The sequence below is a fragment of the Xyrauchen texanus genome, chromosome 20 (assembly GCF_025860055.1).
Source record: "Xyrauchen texanus isolate HMW12.3.18 chromosome 20, RBS_HiC_50CHRs, whole genome shotgun sequence".
NCBI classification, from domain to species: domain Eukaryota; kingdom Metazoa; phylum Chordata; class Actinopteri; order Cypriniformes; family Catostomidae; genus Xyrauchen; species Xyrauchen texanus.
Window position 1 is genome coordinate 11,494,835 of NC_068295.1, and position 17,388 is coordinate 11,512,222.

Below are 17,388 nucleotides of genomic sequence, written 5' to 3' on the forward strand. Positions count from 1 at the left end.
GTGAGAGAGAGAGAGGAGAGAGATGCAAAAAAAAAAAAAACTTACTCGCCAGTTCTCAGATACGCCGCAGCTTGTTCCTCGGCCACTCCTCCACCCTTTGTCGGACGACAAGCCGCGCCTCTCGGGCGGATCCGAGGCAGTCCTCCAGCCCCTGGCGGACGGAACACCCGCCGCGTTCTCGGGGACTAGAAGGGGTCTCCCCGCCCCTGGCAGCGGTTCTCTCGCTCCAGGCGGTCGGCAGTGAGCCCCTCCCGCTCGCGGTCGGCGGTCTTAAACCCGCCGCGTTTCAGCGGCCGGTAGGCGACTCCTCCGCCCCTGGCAGCGGTTCTCTCGCCCAGGCGGTCGGCTAGAGCCCCTCCTCCCCAGCGGTCGGCGGCCATCGTCCTCGCTCAGGCGGCTGGGCTCCTCGTCCCCGGCAGATGGCGCGGCTGCTCCGTTGGGGTGGACGGTAGTGGCGAGAACTCTACTACGGCGTATCCCTCCTCCTTCCCGGTTTCAGCACCAATGTAAAACAGTTAAAGGATGGGAAAGGAGGAGGCGAGAACCGGCTTGACGATATAAATCATAGTTTAATGGAAAACTTAAAAGACAACACAAACACACATGACGGACATGTCCGCTAATCGATCTCTCTCCCGCACAGCCCTCTGCAGTCGACCTTTAAACCTCACGGAGGCATAATTAGCCTAATACGGGACCGGGTGTGTAGGATCACGACCCGGCCCCGCCCTCCGCCCTGCCACACACACATATAAACAGAAAAACATTGGTCACTGCCATCAGAGAATGACATCGTATTTGCCAATAGGCCGATGGCAGACAACAAGGCGAATATCGGCCGATACCGATGTTTGGCCAATAAATCGGTGCATCCCTAGTAATTATCTAAAAACCACAAAAACAAACTCACTCTCTCTCTCACACACACACACACACACACACACACACTCTTTCTAGACCTCATAGTACCTGCATATGTAAAGCATTTCTCATTAATATTCTATTAGTTGCATATGTGTGTGGCTCTGTCTTCTCTCTTTGTTTGTGTCACACTGTGTTGCCTGGGACCTCCAGGGGCCCCTCAAGTTCCCTGATTACTTTCCATTGTGATATACTTTACAATACTGACTTATCTGCACTCCAGCTCTTTTCATGTATGATTGATGACGTTATCTCTCTCCATCTCCCCCTCTATCTCTGGGATGGTGAAATCTCTCCTTAGTGTTATAGGATTAGTGATTAGTCCCAGTCTAGGTTGGGAAACAAGAAGGTTTTGGTCCTCCTCTTCCATCCCAGCACTCAAAATAGTAAAGTTTTTGGAAAGCAAAATAAGGAAAGAGAACTTCTCATAAGTGTTCTCATCTGGTTGTGATTAGATTGAGAGGGACAACGAGAAAGAGAGGAGAAAAGCTAGGGGAAAAACAGACATGCAAAATTAAACATTCCCACCCCAAAATACACAACCAAAACTGATACAATGTAACCCCATTGAATACGTTTTACAACGTAACACCTCCCCAATAAGAAGATACAAACAAATGATCACAAATAAAAAATACACTTAAAATGTGTCCAGGGACATAACATTAGTAAGTACATAATCCTAGAATTTTGATTAGTACCACGTTTTCACGGACAACTTTTCTCCAAAACCTACTGAGCTGCCATACGTATGCAGAATTTTAAGGCATCATTTCGACTCAGGCCAAGACAACCTCTTCAAAAAAGTTAGAAATTAGACAACTTTCAGGACAATATTTCAGGGAAACATCACGTTTCATTAATTGAGAATTAAATGCCAAACGCATTGCGATGAGCGTAGTGGAAAAAAATCCATCCGAGATGGTGGACAATGCACAAGAAATTAGTTTGAAATATGCTTATAATTTATTCAGTACCGAAAAGTATAAATAAAAAGCTTAAATGTGGTGCTGTCTGTCGATTACATTTTTTAATGACTCGAGGCGGACACATAACAAGTTTCTACCCTCCCAACAAGTGTTTATGCTGGTTTATGTTGTATTAACGGTAAATGATTAAGCCGTACCGTGCCGATCTGGGCCAGTTGGCATGGTTAGTTTCTTTTTCCAATGTGGTGCTGTGAAATCAGGAAAGCATTCGTAACAGGTCCATCTGTGCCGACAGCGTGTAAGGTAAACATTGGACCGAGTGAGCTGTGAAGGATGATCACATGTTCCAGTTTTTAGGACTGCTTTTAACTGGTTTTTGGTTCCCTGACTTCTTTTCTCCTGGTTTTACTCTGCTAATACACAGAAAAGACATGTTCCATGTCGTAAAAAGGAAAGTAAAGAGAAAAAGGCTAAAGGCTTATCATCATGAGGGGTCGTGTATGCCAGCAGACATGCAGAAAGGTAAAAGATCCCAGACTAGCTAAAAAGGATATTTATTGACAAAATATTTTCTAAGTATTATATGAAAATAGTAAATGAGGATATAGTGATATATTTTGAGTTTTAATGAGCTCATAATTTGCTTTCCTGATGGAAAAAGTAATGTAAAAAAATAAATGTATGCCTCAATACTAGTTAAAACATCTCATATTTTTTATTAACTTTTATTAACTTCAGCCAAATATTAGTCATACTAACATACTTACTAAAGCCATTCCAACAGCATGGTTGTGAACAGTTGAGTGCGCTTAGCTAGCTGTGCAGAGAAAGGTCTATAATCGCGCCATGCCAAACCGTGCTCAAGTGGAAATACTGCTGTAACCATTCCGTACCGTGCTCAGAACCGTTCGGCCCGATAGCAGAAAAGCGGCTTATGTAGCACGTTCCAAATTGATCACTTATGAGGTTCGATGGCCCAGGTATTCTTAGTTTTTGCGCGTTCCAGATCCGCTCATGCCTTGTCAACCCGCGTTTGTCTTTTGAGTACACTTTTCTGGCTGCGAGCGAAAATGAAAACGTTTGACGCATGCCCACAACAACTTCTTTGTGATACTCTTTTAGTAAAGTAAATAGCAGGCATATGTGTCAACGCGCACAGCCAAGGACTGCATGCACGGGTCAAGAAAATCTAGGCGGCGAGTGGTCAAGCTAATGATGCAATTTGCATCATTGAGCAATCCGCAACGCAGACACCTGAAGTATACTTTGGCCTTTAGAAGGTCGCTGCCTATGTATGGATAAGACAGCAAGGCAGTTTATTAGGTTTTGGAACAGAGCCAATAGATGCCTATGGTAAAGTACATTATTCCAGAAAAATGCAATGTCAGAGTGAGAGTTTATTTATTTAAAAGGGTACAAGCAAGAGAGCGTGTTTGTGTGTTTTAGCAGAATGACATCAATTTTGGCTTGTTTTGAACAGTTACTCTTGGCTGGGGTGAAATGCTCTTAATGGAACATTTGATAAACTCTAAATTGTTTTGTATACATGTTTCCTAAGGGACCGAAGCCCACTTCACCAGCCCCATGAGTTCCAGCTGTGTTCTGGAACGATCTGTCTTAGTTGGAAGCTACTATGGTTCTTTGTTCAGCTCCAGCACACCTGAATCAATATATGGCTGACTCTCATCTGCCTATCTGAATAAAAGAATAAAAAAGAAATCTGGGTTTGGCTTAGTTTGGAAGCAGTTCTCTATATACTATATTGGGGTGGGTGGGTGTTTAATTTTCTTTGGAAATTAATGTATGTTTTTAAAAGTCCCACACAGGGAGAAACATCAGTTGATAAGATTTCTTTGACCCCCTTTTTAACAGCCTTTACTTACAGATATGAAAATTTCACACAAAGACAGGACTCCGAAAACAAGATTATCCTTTTTTTTCACATCCTGCTACAGGTGTAAACATATGGATCACATTCCCAGACATTTACATATAAACAAAAACTAATGGAAACCAGCAGAGAATTAAAGGGATAGTTCACCCAAAAATATAAAAACATAATTTAGTCATTGTGATGTCGTTCCAAATCCATAAATGACTGAAACTATCATAAAAGTATTCCATACGACTACTTCCATGTCTTTTGAAGGCATACTGAAATTCATTATTAAATAAAAAGTCATTCTTCACTGAAAATGCTCCTCTGTTGTAGCTCTCAAATCAGTCTTGTGTGTATGGACATTCTTCTAAACTTCTTTTGTGTTCCATGGATAAAGTCATATTGGTTTGGAATGAAATTAGGGTATATAAGATTTTTTGACTAGACTTCTTGACTTGAATGGAAAGCAACACTTGATTTATGGCCTGGTCTTGCCAATATGTGACCACTAAATACCTGGCTGTCAACCCTTAATATGTTTCACATAAAACCAGCTCATGCTGTGCAATGTATTCAAGCTCCACTTACACATTATAATCGTGTATTTGTGTAAATAAAGCTGCTGTTGTTTTTGTCTGTAGGTTGTGTAGTCTGACTCTGAAGAAGCTGGTTGTGATGAAAGAACTTGATAAGGAGTTGATTTCTGTTGTCATTGCGGTTAAGATTCAGGTAAGTTAAGTGATCAGCTTCATAAGGTTTATTTTGTATTTCAACTGCAGAATGTAATTAAGAAAAGTAACTATGTTTGCAAATTTCTGGCTGAAATACACTCTGACTACTTATTGAAGACTGCTCAGCTGGGGCGATTCTAAAATTTCAATCATAGGGGTAGGGCTGTTGGATTCCAGAAATGTGGGGATCGACTCAAATTCCAGTCAATTCCAGACATATTTTTTCGATTCTGAAAAAAAAGGGAGGTAAATGTTATATCTAGGGATGTCCCGATCAGCTTTTTTGGCCCCCGAGCCGATATTTAAACATTAAATATCTGCCAATACCAAGTCCTGATCCGATCCTTAGATAATAGAGCTGCAGACTCTTTTTTTGTTTGTTTACAAAAATAACTAAGTAAACAAAGTAACTAAAAGATGTCTTCAGCTTAATACATTTAACTTAGTGCAGCTAGCATTTTTATAAAACTCACATATAAAATCAACTTCTACTTAGAATGGTTTAACTTTAATATTCATGTACAAAAATAAATCACAAATCCACTGAGTTCTGTATGGATGAATAGAAATCTTACAAATGGTGTAAACAGCTTGAATAGTCACAACAAAAAATTTATTCTATAAAAACTCATTCAAAAGTTCACAATTTCACTTAAAAGTGGCATAAACAGTTACACTTGAACAGGGCCAAGTTCAAAAATAATGAAACAGTTATTAATAGTTCTGTTGTCAATATCAAAATGCCATTGTGACATACTGACAACCAGTAAAAACCATGAAAGCATCACACACCGCAGAGATACATTCAAAAAAATGAAAGATATATTCATAACAAGCTCTAAAACTGCTCCAGTGAGAAATCATTAACTGTTTACGGTCTTTGAGTTTTGCTGTAACACAAATCACTAATTATTAAGAAAATGCATGAAGACGCGGTGTCGTTATTGAAGGTTAAACAGTTCTATTTAGTATTAGTGGTATTGTGACCAACATTAATCTGATTTAAATTGACTAATGATGAGATATTGAGAGCACCTGAAGAGTGCACGTCTTTGATTGACACAGAGAGCGCTCATGTTAAAGAGAGTAAAGCTAGAAGCGCTCATGATCGCTCAAACAGTCTCTATCACTCAACACAACGTCTGATTGTCACAACTCACGTCATGTATCTGCATGTTTATTTGTTGTTTAATTTGTTTTTAAACCTGTTAGCAGCCTCTGTATCCTCTTCCTGTTCACTGTGCAACGGGTCCGAATAACTACTGTAACGACTCAAGAAAATGGGCAAATTAATATTCATACACGTGTAATTCTTACACATTTTTTAAAAAAAACTGGCATGTTCATCTCAATTACATCATGCCTGAAAGTTTACATTCGTGAATGCTTAGAATTGCCTACAACTCACCCTTCATAGGCCATTCTGTCATGCTTCAAGGGCTGTCATGCTTCAATAGAGGAGCAGTGTATGAGTGATTGCCTGCATGCTGCAAAAAAGATCGGCCCTAAATCTAGGCACGATCTGCCGATCACGGATTTAATACGAATATCGGCCGATTTTGATCGGCGGCCGCTCGATCGGGACATATCTGGTTATATCTCATAATAAACAGCTCACTACAGAGTGTTCTTTGAGTTATTTGTAATAGCATGAATGACATTTACTATTAATATATTCTAAGATTAAATAGGGGCCTATATGCACATACCAAAGTGCATTGCTTCAATCCCATGTGATACATTTGAGGGAAGTTTGAGTAGATGTGACATATAATCTTAAAAGTACCATTTAACCTACATTGAAATTGTCTGTTATCGCTCATGAGCTCTTGTTTAGAAAGAGGTTTATATTAGAATTTACAGTAATTGTCCATTGACCTTTTGTACACTGAATAAAAGGTCCAAACAGGACAACAAATCCAGGTTGTTGTTCTGGTTTATTTCATACAATCTAAAAAATATACATTTTAGAACATGCATTTACTTTTTCTTTTTAATTTTTATATAAAATTGTGTAAAATATTCATATATATATATATATATATATATATATATATATATATATATATATATATAACAAAAAAAACTTATATATAGAAAAGGTTTTAAAACACTGTAAATATTTTGAGAATGAGTAGAGAAGCATTAGATTCTTGCTTTTATAAGTGCAACATCATATTATAGGGGCCTGGGTAGCTCCACGAGTATTGATGCTGACTACCACCCCTGGAGTTGCGAGTTCAAATCCAGGGTGTGCTGAGTGACTCCAGCCAGGTCTCCTAATCAACCAAATTAGCCCGGTTGCTAGTGAGTGTAGAGTCACATGGGGTAACCTCCTTGTGGTGGCGATTAGGGGTTCTCACTCTCTATGGTGCACGTAGTAAGTTACGCATGGATCGCGGAGAGTAGCATGAGCCTCCACATGCTGGGAGTCTCCGCGGTATCATGCACAACGAGACACGTTATAAGATGTGCGGATTGACTGTCTCAGAAGCAGAGGCAACTGCGACTTGTCCTCCGCCAAATGGATTGAAGTGAGTAACCCCGCCACCACAAAGACCTACTAAGTAGCGGGAATTGGGCATTTCAAATTCAGGAGAAAAAGGGATAAAAATTAGAAAAAATAAAAAATACAGAATTATTGATGTGATCTGGGAAGCTGAATCAACTCAAAATGGAATGCCATTTCCTTGTTGCAGACTTGTGTTGTAACATCAGGGAAGTTGTTATTGAATGACAATTTATAGTCACAAATTTGGCATGTTGATTATTAGTTTAATCTAAAGTAAATACCGGTAGACTATACAGGTCTGCAAAGCAGATGTGTTGAAGGGCTTGTGTGATTGCTTCATACAGTTGAACAAACGGTGTGGATTTACAGGTGCTTAATACTACAATACAAAAGACTCAGAGTCAGGTTGATGATCGTTAAGATGCAGTCATTTTATAATTATTTTGTAAATTGTGTTGGTGCAGTTAGGCTTTTGAAATGCATAGTTCAGTGGTCGAGGAAATAAACAGTCTGAAAATATCAACCGGTTTCCCCGAAAGGAATGGACTCCAGCTCTGGAGTCGGTTCCAACATTTCGAGTCTGTTCTCAATTCCCAACGCCTTGGAATCGATTCTTTTTGGAATCGATTCCCAGCCCTACTTCGGAGGGCTCAGGCCCTAAAGACACTATAAGATGTGCACATTTAATGTATTCCACTCTGCTGCATAGATGGTGTTTTGTTTTTTAAACTGTGTTACATCATTCAAGCTATCCAGCTTATATTCATATAGAATATTGTCATTTTCTTTAATAAACATTTATAAAGTTTTACAATAACAGAAATTGCTTAAAGAGTATAGACAAACCATATTTTATTGTAATTGATTATTTATTGGCAGCACGTTTCATTTATTAATTTTTTTTTTTAACACTTTACAATAAGGTTCCATTTGTTAATATTAGTTAACAACATTAGTTAACATGAACAACAATGAGTACTACTTTTACACCATTTATTAATACTAATACATTTTTTTATCAAAAGTTGTATTAGCTAACATTAGTTAATGCACTACGAACCAACATGAACTTACAATGAACAACTGCATTTTTATTAACTAACATTAACAGATATTAATAAATGCTGTAAAAATATATTGTTATTGTTAGTTCAAGATACTTAATGCATTAACTAATGTTAACGAATGGAACCTTATTGTAAAATGTTACCACAAAATGATAGAACGTGAATCAATAATTTCACAACTCTCCAAAACCTTAATACTACAATACATTTACACTTATTAAACCTTTATTTAGTGGCGTGAATTAACTCAAGATAAAGTTTCTCTGTCTGTCATTTCAGATAAACGCACTAATTCGTTTAGTGACCGTTTTTGTAAATCACACCTTAACCAGTAGATGACAACAAATAAATGTATTTTATGTTAAGTCATTTAAGTATTGATAAAGCAACAATCATTCACGATCAAAACAAGCCTATTTATACTTTATTACAATTTGTGTGTGCAGTTGAAGCACACTACTTTTGTGACAAAATGTCAAAAAAGTTGTTTAAAATCACTGCTTATTCTGTATTACTTCCGGTTCATTCATTACACTGGAATTGGAAGGACGAGTGAAGCGCATTGCATTGAGGAGAAAACTATTGCGCAGCGTGCATACAGAGAAGCCGCATACTGTGCACAGGTTACATACTATATACTACAGAAATATTAAAAGTAATGTGCTAGTATTCTATTTCAAACATATGCTGTTTCACATTGACATAGGGCTCCAAGCGAATCCTGCGTTCTCATGAGATAGTGCTTCCCCCTGCTGGTGGGGTGGAGACTGATCTTGCTCTCACGTTCTCACTGCAGGTAAACATACCCTCAGAACACACATGCTGAAATAACTCTCATAACACATCAATCATAAATGACTCTCAAAACATCATTAATTCCAAAACAATGGCTCTGTTCTAAAACCTAGTGAGCTGCCTTGCTGTCTGTGTCTACTGTCTACACGGGCAGCAGCATCCAAACTTAATAGAAACTCATAAGTGAATCGATTTAGAATGCACTACATGGGTAGCAGCTCAAACAAACATGCATATCCTCAATGCATCCTTGGAATTTGGCCAAGAAAAGACATCTTAGAACAGCCTTTGTATTGGGATCATGCCTTTAATGCCTTAAAATGCTACCCAACGTAGGCAGTTTACTAGATTTTGGAACAGAGCCAACATCTTTCTCAAGACACCATAATCTCTGTACACTGAATCATTTTAGAGTTTATAGTATGAAATTGGTATTGATTTTTTTTTTAAGCTCTGTGTGTAAATGTTTGTGTTTGTGAGTAGTACCCTCATTTTCTGAAGAGAGAGGGAAATAAGTTGCAAATCCTGCTTCAGAGGAGGAAGAGGTACAAAAACCGAACGATTCTGGGTTACAAGACATTGGCAGCTGGTTCAATAGACATGGCTGAGGTAATTCCGATTTCTCACTCAGGATAAAAAAAGATTCCTTCTGAAGAATGGTAACTTAAACACTGATTTGTGTGTGTGTATGTAGGTGATGCAGCATCCTGAAGAGGGTGGGCAGGTTTTGGCTCTGTGCAGTAATCAGAAAGAGCTTCTGGGTAAAGTTGCAGAGATTTGGATCTATTCACTGTCCAGTCAGCCAATAGACCACGAGGAAGCGGCAATTTTGGGACAGAAAATCAAATGTTCAGGTAAGATACACACATTTTTCCTTTGGTCTCAAAATGTGACCAAAGGATGAGATAATGAGATATTGGTTATTCTTACTGTGGTAGATTATTTATGACTGTACTATGCTGTGTCAATTAAGCAAGCGACAGGAAGACCGACATGTGAAGTTAAACAAAGCAGAATAGGGGGGCCTGGGTAGCTCAGCGAGTATTGATGCTGACTACAACCCCTGGAGTTGCGAGTTCGAATCTGGGGTGTGTTGAGTGACTTCAGCCAGGTCTCCTAAGCAACCAAATTGGCCCGGTTGCTAGGGTGGGGAGAGTTACATGGGGTAACCTAATCGTGGTCGTGATTAGTGGTTCTCGCTCTCAATGAGGCACGTGGTAAGTTGTGCGTGGATTGCGGAGAATAGTATGAGCCACCACATGTGGAGTCTCCACGGTGTCATGCACAACGAGCCACGTTATAAGATGCGGGGAGTGACGTCTCTGAAGCGGAGGTAACTGAGACTTGTCCTCCACCACCCGGATTGAGGTGAGTAACCCCGCCACCACGGGGACCTACTAAGTAGTAGGAATTGGGCATTCCAAATTGGGAGAAAAGAGGATAAATATAAATAAATAAATAAGCAGAATATACATCTGCCCATGGAAATATAGTTTACTTGCTATTAAGATCATCAATAATACACAACCCTGAATGCAGCATTACTTTTATGAAGCAGTTACTACATAATACAAATTTTATGGATACACATTTTTATTAAATAATGCTATCCTTCCACTAGAAGATGTTGTACCTGACATGTAAACAATAACAGAACATGCACTTTATAGGTGATGTGCTGGAGCAGGCACACCATAGCTGTAACTATTTTGTGAATTTTAGCAAGGCTGGAATGCTGTATACAAGTAACCGTATATAATAATGTTGGTTTGTTTGTTTTGTTAGATAATTACTCAGAGGAAGAGTATGAAAGCTTCTCATCGGAGCAGGAGGCCAGTGATGATGCAGCACATGGACAGGTGATCAATACACATACACACAAACACGCACATAGATACCTCTCTTCCATTTCTTCCTGCTCACCTGTGTGTTTGTGTGTGTGCTCCTCAGGATCTTGAGGACGATGAGTATGAATTGAGGAAACCAAAAAAGCAGAGGAGGTCTATAGTCCGAACAGCATCCATCACCAGGGTAAGAACACCAGAGGAACAGTGGAAATGCAAACTCAAAGTTGTTGAGTCACATATTTATAAAATTGGCTGGTAAAATGAGTGTGTGTTTGTTTGTGTGTGTTTCTGTGTCTCCATTAGCAGCAGAACTTTAAGCAGCGTGTGGTGGCATTGCTCAAACGCTTTAGAGTTTCTGATGAGGTGAGTGAATATACACTAGTATGCTGTCAGGGCTGGGCAATAATTGTAAAAACTTTATGATGTACAGTATATACCGTGATGACCTTGCTGGTGACATACAATTACATAATAGTGTCTCTGAATTAAACATCAGTATAAAAAATGCTGTTAGAGTAGGCAAGTTTGATTCATAAATGTGAAACTGTCCTTTTCAATGAATCTATAATTTTTTTTTAGTCAACAAAATCGAAACTTCTAAATCAATGAATCATTTGCATCACCTTTCAAAAATGTTCATGGAAGTCCCAGCGTTTCAGTGTTTCAATGAATCATTTAAAATCTCTGCTTCACTGAATTCCTTTACATGGACACCAGAAAGCGGTGTATTGTGAGAAAGTTACGTTACCATTTGCATGGACTATATATGCAGCATACTTTTTACTCCCACATACTTGCGGCTCAGTCAGTAAGCAGCTTTCTCACAGTAATGTAATTTCCCAGCTACTCTTGTGTACATAACAAACTTTGCATCAAGGAAGACTTCACTATTTGTATTCCCCGTTGCTTCCCTTTATTTCCAGAGTTGTTGCTGTGTTTGTTTTCTTAACTTTCTATTGCGTCCTGCATTAGAATTGCGCTACAATACTGGGATTTCCTCTTACATAAAACTCTGGGATTCCCCTCTATATACCAGCACATATATGCAAACGTGAGGTGCCATCTATATCTTACATCAGTGTGTATAAATGAGTGTATTTGCTTTTCCCACTGTACTTCCAGAAATGTTGAATTCTTTCCGCTTTGTTGACTTGTTGTTGGACTCCTTCCGGTCTGTTCACGCACTTGCATACTCCTCAAAAACCTGTAAAAACGCTGCTTATGTGTTTACATGACCACATAAGCCACGTTTTCCCAGAGAAATCTGGATGTGTAAAACCATTGTTCATAAGATCGTGGAAGTTCAAGCATTTACGGTATTTCATCTCTTACATCAAGCATTTTGTATTTAATAGGCTACTGTGGTTTGGTCAACATGATGGTTCCTCTGATTGAAAAAATACAAATAAAAAAATCACCCATTACAGAGCAAATGCATATGATTGATATATATATCAAAGTTATACTGTATATAGATCATTTATCACCCAGCCCTAGTATTTGGGTATTTATGTTCTAGTTAAGTGCCTCATTTCTGAAAAATACAACTAAATGTACTTTAGATTTACTAAGGCCCCTCACCTCTGACATAATAGCTGGTTTCGTATTTTAATATTTCACCTTTTATTAATGCCAATAAACTCTTTTTCTTATCAATTTGTTTAGAAAGATGGTTCATTCTACTGTTGTATGATTGTAAACAGTGTGCGAGTCATTGGAGACGAGGTCTGACCCTCGTCTGGCTCCACAGATTAATTTAGTTGTGCATGATCAGCAATGCTATGGAAACTGAATAGCTGTTAATCTTGCGAGTACAGTTCTGTACAGTGAGAGCTGGGCTGGAACAAGGACGTTGGCTATATTTGGGATATTATTCTACCATACTTCTCTTACTATTTACTCATATTCATTTTGTATATGGTTAAGTATATGGTATGTATACTGTACACATTATGCAACTTTTCTCTCTTCATGGAATATCAATGTGTTCTATTTCCCATAGTGTTTTTAAACAACAGTAGGCAGTACAATATAGTGTACATTTTATATTGCACATTGTTCAGTAAGTAGTAAGATAGCTGTTGAAACACCATTTCATGTATTTGATCTTCTACACACATGTAGCTGCTACCCATGTAGCACTATAAACGTGTTGTCTGAGTTCAGAGATCAGACCGGGTTTTAAAGGACAGGAAGTGAACTGTGATGTGCAGTGTCGGAGGCAACAGTGATGTCCACCGGGGGACAGAAACATGATTCTCATTAGCATTGAGTCTCTGGTTACTTCCTGTTCTGATTATTATAATGGAACCATCTGAATATTGACTGAAGATTTTCAATAATATTTTGCTCTCCAGATCATTTAGCTGCTCTACCGCAATCTAGACATTGATAATAGTGGTTTGGAAACGAGCCTAAAGTTCATTAAATGGTTTACTATTTATGGTTTACAGTGGTTTTCATAGACAATACAACACTATTAGCAATTCATCCTGAGGCAGTGAAGTGCTACAAAATAAAGTCTAAAAATTGCTTAGAGAAGTACAGTCCATAGCAGAGATGAAAGTGAGAGACAAGTCCATTAACAAAAGGAATGTGCAAATCTACCAGTTTTCATAATTGACTAGTAAGTGGGTTGTCTGAACAACTGTTTGGCTAGTTGAAGCCCATAAAAGTACAATTTGGCTTCGTTATGTTCATGTTAACCCAATCAGATGTGTTTCAGAGAGATATAAGGATGCTAAGTGTAGCACTTCAACATGGTAACTTAAGTATATTAAACAAATAAATAAAAAAAAAACATTTGATTGCACAAAACTATGAAAGTAAGAAAAGTATGAAATAAGAGAGGCTCAATACAGAGTGGCACAAAACTGCTTATGTGCATCCTGAATGCAGAATGACATGCTTCAGTGTAGCTGGAGTGCTTCAGGGCGATCCTCGCTGCACATTCAAAAGCGCATAACTGTAAGATTGCAGGTACACAAAATATAGTTCACGACATCCAGCAGTTTAAACCTTTTTTACTGCAACAATTTATTTAAGCAGTGTCAGACAGAATCAGCAAAAGATTTTAATCTCTCCACAACACCTCACAAATACGGGAATATTACTCAAAGCAGATGATTTAATGTCTGACAGTGATCGTCTTGTAATGTTTTGTTGATACAGTGCTTTGCTGTAATGACAGCACATAAAAAGACATTCAAGAGAGCATTCAAGAGACGAGACTTCTTGCAGAGGGTTTTACTGTGCTGACTTTTCATAATTAAGCACAGCAAGCTATCATCATGCAAAAACTCAAAATGAGAATTCAATTAATTTGAGAATTGCGTCTCCCATTTAAACCACCACCACTAAAAATACTAATGCTAGTTGTCGACCCCACCAAGCAACTTGTCAGTTGTTGGACGACTAGCCGATTAATCGACCACACTGGCGCATCGCTTATTAACAATATAATATGATTTAATATTACCAATACTACCATCACCATCGAATCGTTATACATCATTGAGGAAATGGATTTACAGAGACCATAGTTGCTAACAAAGTCCTTAATTGAGTCCTACTTTTATTGATAATATCCAGAACATCCCGATGCTTTGAGATCGATTCTCCTGCAGCTGTGCCCAAGTATTTTCTGTCCTAGCAACATTCATCACAGTTCATCTTTAGATTTTTGCTGGCCTGAATGGGTGAGTAGTATAGCCAATATTTTCACTGGCCCAATCACTGGCTATTAGGCCATCCTTATTGTTCTGCTATGCCTTCTATAGCAGGCAGCAGCCATATCACCCTGTAGCTCAAGACTGGTTACCCACTGAAGTTAAGCAGGGTTGAGCCTGGTCAGTACCTGGATTGGAGACCTCCTGGGGAAAACTAAGGTTGCTGCTGGAAGAGGTATAAGGGAGACCAGCAGGGTTGCTCATTCTGTGGTCTATGTGGGTACTAATGCTCCAGTATAGTGATCACGACACTACTGTAAAAAGGCACCGTCCTTCGTATGAGATGTTAAACCAAGATTCTCACTCTCTGTGGCCATTAAAAATCCTAGAAAATTCCCCAAAATCCTAGAAAATGAAAAATTCCCCCCATTCTTGGCTTCCTAATGTAACATGATGGTATATAATGGGATTATATATTTTTAGGTGTTGGACTCAGAGCAGGACCCAGCCGAGCCACCTCCAGAGGTGGAGGAAGATCTGGATCTGGAGAGTTTGGAGTTTGAGAATCCGAGTGACAGTGGACCAGATCTAGATGATGATGAAAGTGTTCTTAGCACCCCAAAACCCAAACTCAAGTATGATCGAGAGAGATTTTGTACATCAGTGTTTGTTCAGTGCTCATGCAATTAAATTAAGGTTTTTTTATTTTATTAACCCTCATCTGTTTATCTGTGTGCATGTGTGTTGTTTAGGCCATATTTCGAAGGAATTTCTCTCTCTAGTTCTCAAACAGAGATTGGCAGCATTCACAGCATCCGCAGTCACAGAGAGCCACCCAGTCCAGTAAGAACACATATACATTTTCTATTTACTAATTAATTTATTTATGGCGTCCCTTACTTTTTCCACATTGAAGGTGGTAAACCTAATGTAGGTTACAGCCCTAATAATCGAATAACTAACCATAACCCACCCCATTGTCTTCAAATAAAATGTATTGTATTAACTTCTAACCTAATAACTAACCTTAACCCAACCCATTGTTTTAAAATAAAGCTAATAATAATAACTACTTTAGGATAAAGTATGTCTTTGGCTTACTCAGAGCAGTACAAAAACTGTTTTTTTGTACCGCTCTGTTTTTCTATTTCTCCATTTAATTTTATTTTAGTTTTCTATTTTCTGTTCAAATTCTTTGGAACTATATGCATTTTAAAATGTTTTAACTTTCTCATTTTAGATAGATCCTGATAAAATGAGAGCTGTAGGTGGGAAGTTTCAGATGGATAATGAATCGGATAATGTTTCACTGGTACGTCCTGCACTGCCTCCAGATATTCGCTGAATGTCAGATAAAGACTTGCATACTCTTCTGCTTTGAGATCCGCTTTGGTAGACACACTGATGCTGAATCATGGCTAATAACTCCAGACTCTTGTCTCTGAACATATTTTTAACACTGATATTAATAGATAATCAGAACTTGAGAACAAGACCACAAAGATGATTGTTGGTATTAGCTTGAAACTGTAATTTTGTACATTTGTCCAAAACCAAAGGCTTTTACATGTGTGTTCCTGAAGTTTGTCTGTGTGTCTCTGGGCTGTCAGGGTCAACCTGAGGTCGTTACCCCTACCACAGAGTTGGAGATGATGGACAACATGGACTCTTTCATGGAGAGACTGCCTCCTTTAGGCAGGATGACCAAAACGGAGTCACTTATCATTCCGTCTAACCGGTGAGGAAACTCGCACCCTCTGTTTCAGTGGTAAATGGATGAGAGTACACACATTTTCTTATTAATAGCTGCTGTACATTTTTTACTGATTTTTATCTTAAAGATGGCTCCCTCTGGTGGTGGCATGTGCTGTCTGTTTTTGGTTTGATCAGTTTATTAGCTTGCAAGTGCTGTATTTTGAACCACTTTCTCTCTCTTTCTGAAGGGTGGAGCCGAAGTTGGCAGGGCGACGGGGGCGGAGCACATCTCTTAAGGAGAGGCAGCCCAGTCGACCGCCCAATGAGAGAGCCAACAGTCTGGACAATGAGCGCTCACTTGACACACGCTGCCACCTACAGGTCAGACAGAATGTAGCCGCACATACAACTAATGGAATTTTGGTGTAAACATACTTTTTATTTTAAAACAATTCTCAGTTAATGGATTTTCGCCTGTGTTCTGATTAGATTCCACGCAAAACTGTTTACGACCAGCTGAACTACATCCTGGTGTCAGACAACCATCTGCCCGACAGCATCATCCTTATTAACACCTCTGACTGGCAGGGCCAGGTATGATTGACAATTTATCACAAATTCAACATGCTGGAAATTCATAAAAAATGGTTTCTATATTAAATAGCCATTTGATAATGCATATTTTTTTTGGATAATCCAGTGAATTAAACACTTAAAACACACACACAAAGGGTGCTTCATAAGAGTCATATTAGTTTAATTCTATATAAATGCTACAAGTTGTGACAAGTAGTTTGGGACACATCCCATTCTGAATTTCCTCATTAATCCAGTATTATTTGTAAATAAGGTAGGTATAATTTAAGTATAACTGTCCTGCCCACTTATATTCCTACAATAATATCTACCATGGTATAAACTGTATAGCAAAATCTTTACCTGGTGTCACATTTCACATTACCGTAATTTCCGGACTATTGAGCGCACCTGAATATAAGCCGCACCCACTGATTTTTAAATAAAATATTATTTTGAACATAAATAAGCCGCACCTGTCTATAAGCCGCAGGTGCCTACCGGTACATTGAAACAAATTAACTTTACTCAGGCTTTAACGAAACATGGCTTGTAACAAAAGTAAATAGGCTTTAACGAAACACGTTGTGGCAGCGGGGGCGTAGTCAAGCGCCCGTCCGGGAGAGAAAAGCGGTAAGGGCGCTTACACCTGAGCTAAATTATGTCTAACACCGGTGTCTAATTTCAGTAAGCATGGGGAGAGCGGCATAAAAAGGCAGCAGCCACAGAGCTGAGAGAGTGACACACGTCAGTCTAGTGTTGGCGCAT

The 17,388-nt window shown here is 38.9% G+C and overlaps 1 protein-coding gene and 1 long non-coding RNA gene across 3 annotated transcripts in view; both read left to right on the forward strand.

Annotated features, from left to right (window-relative positions):
- Positions 1-17,388, forward strand: part of LOC127660740 (phosphofurin acidic cluster sorting protein 2-like) — a 68,937-nt gene that overhangs the window by 28,965 nt on the left and 22,584 nt on the right. For both annotated transcript variants that reach the window (XM_052151135.1, XM_052151136.1), the window contains exons 2-14: positions 4,371-4,458; positions 8,746-8,835; positions 9,318-9,443; positions 9,529-9,688; positions 10,620-10,693; positions 10,785-10,865; positions 10,985-11,044; positions 14,833-14,984; positions 15,102-15,192; positions 15,590-15,661; positions 15,960-16,087; positions 16,293-16,425; positions 16,534-16,638. In XM_052151135.1, coding sequence (XP_052007095.1) covers positions 4,371-4,458; positions 8,746-8,835; positions 9,318-9,443; positions 9,529-9,688; positions 10,620-10,693; positions 10,785-10,865; positions 10,985-11,044; positions 14,833-14,984; positions 15,102-15,192; positions 15,590-15,661; positions 15,960-16,087; positions 16,293-16,425; positions 16,534-16,638 — 1,360 coding nt within the window. The remainder of the gene's footprint in view (positions 1-4,370; positions 4,459-8,745; positions 8,836-9,317; positions 9,444-9,528; positions 9,689-10,619; positions 10,694-10,784; positions 10,866-10,984; positions 11,045-14,832; positions 14,985-15,101; positions 15,193-15,589; positions 15,662-15,959; positions 16,088-16,292; positions 16,426-16,533; positions 16,639-17,388) is intronic.
- On the forward strand, positions 2,101-3,499 carry LOC127660747 (uncharacterized). Its single transcript, XR_007972675.1, has 3 exons — positions 2,101-2,153; positions 2,275-2,372; positions 3,409-3,499. It is a non-coding gene; the product is annotated as an uncharacterized LOC127660747 (long non-coding RNA).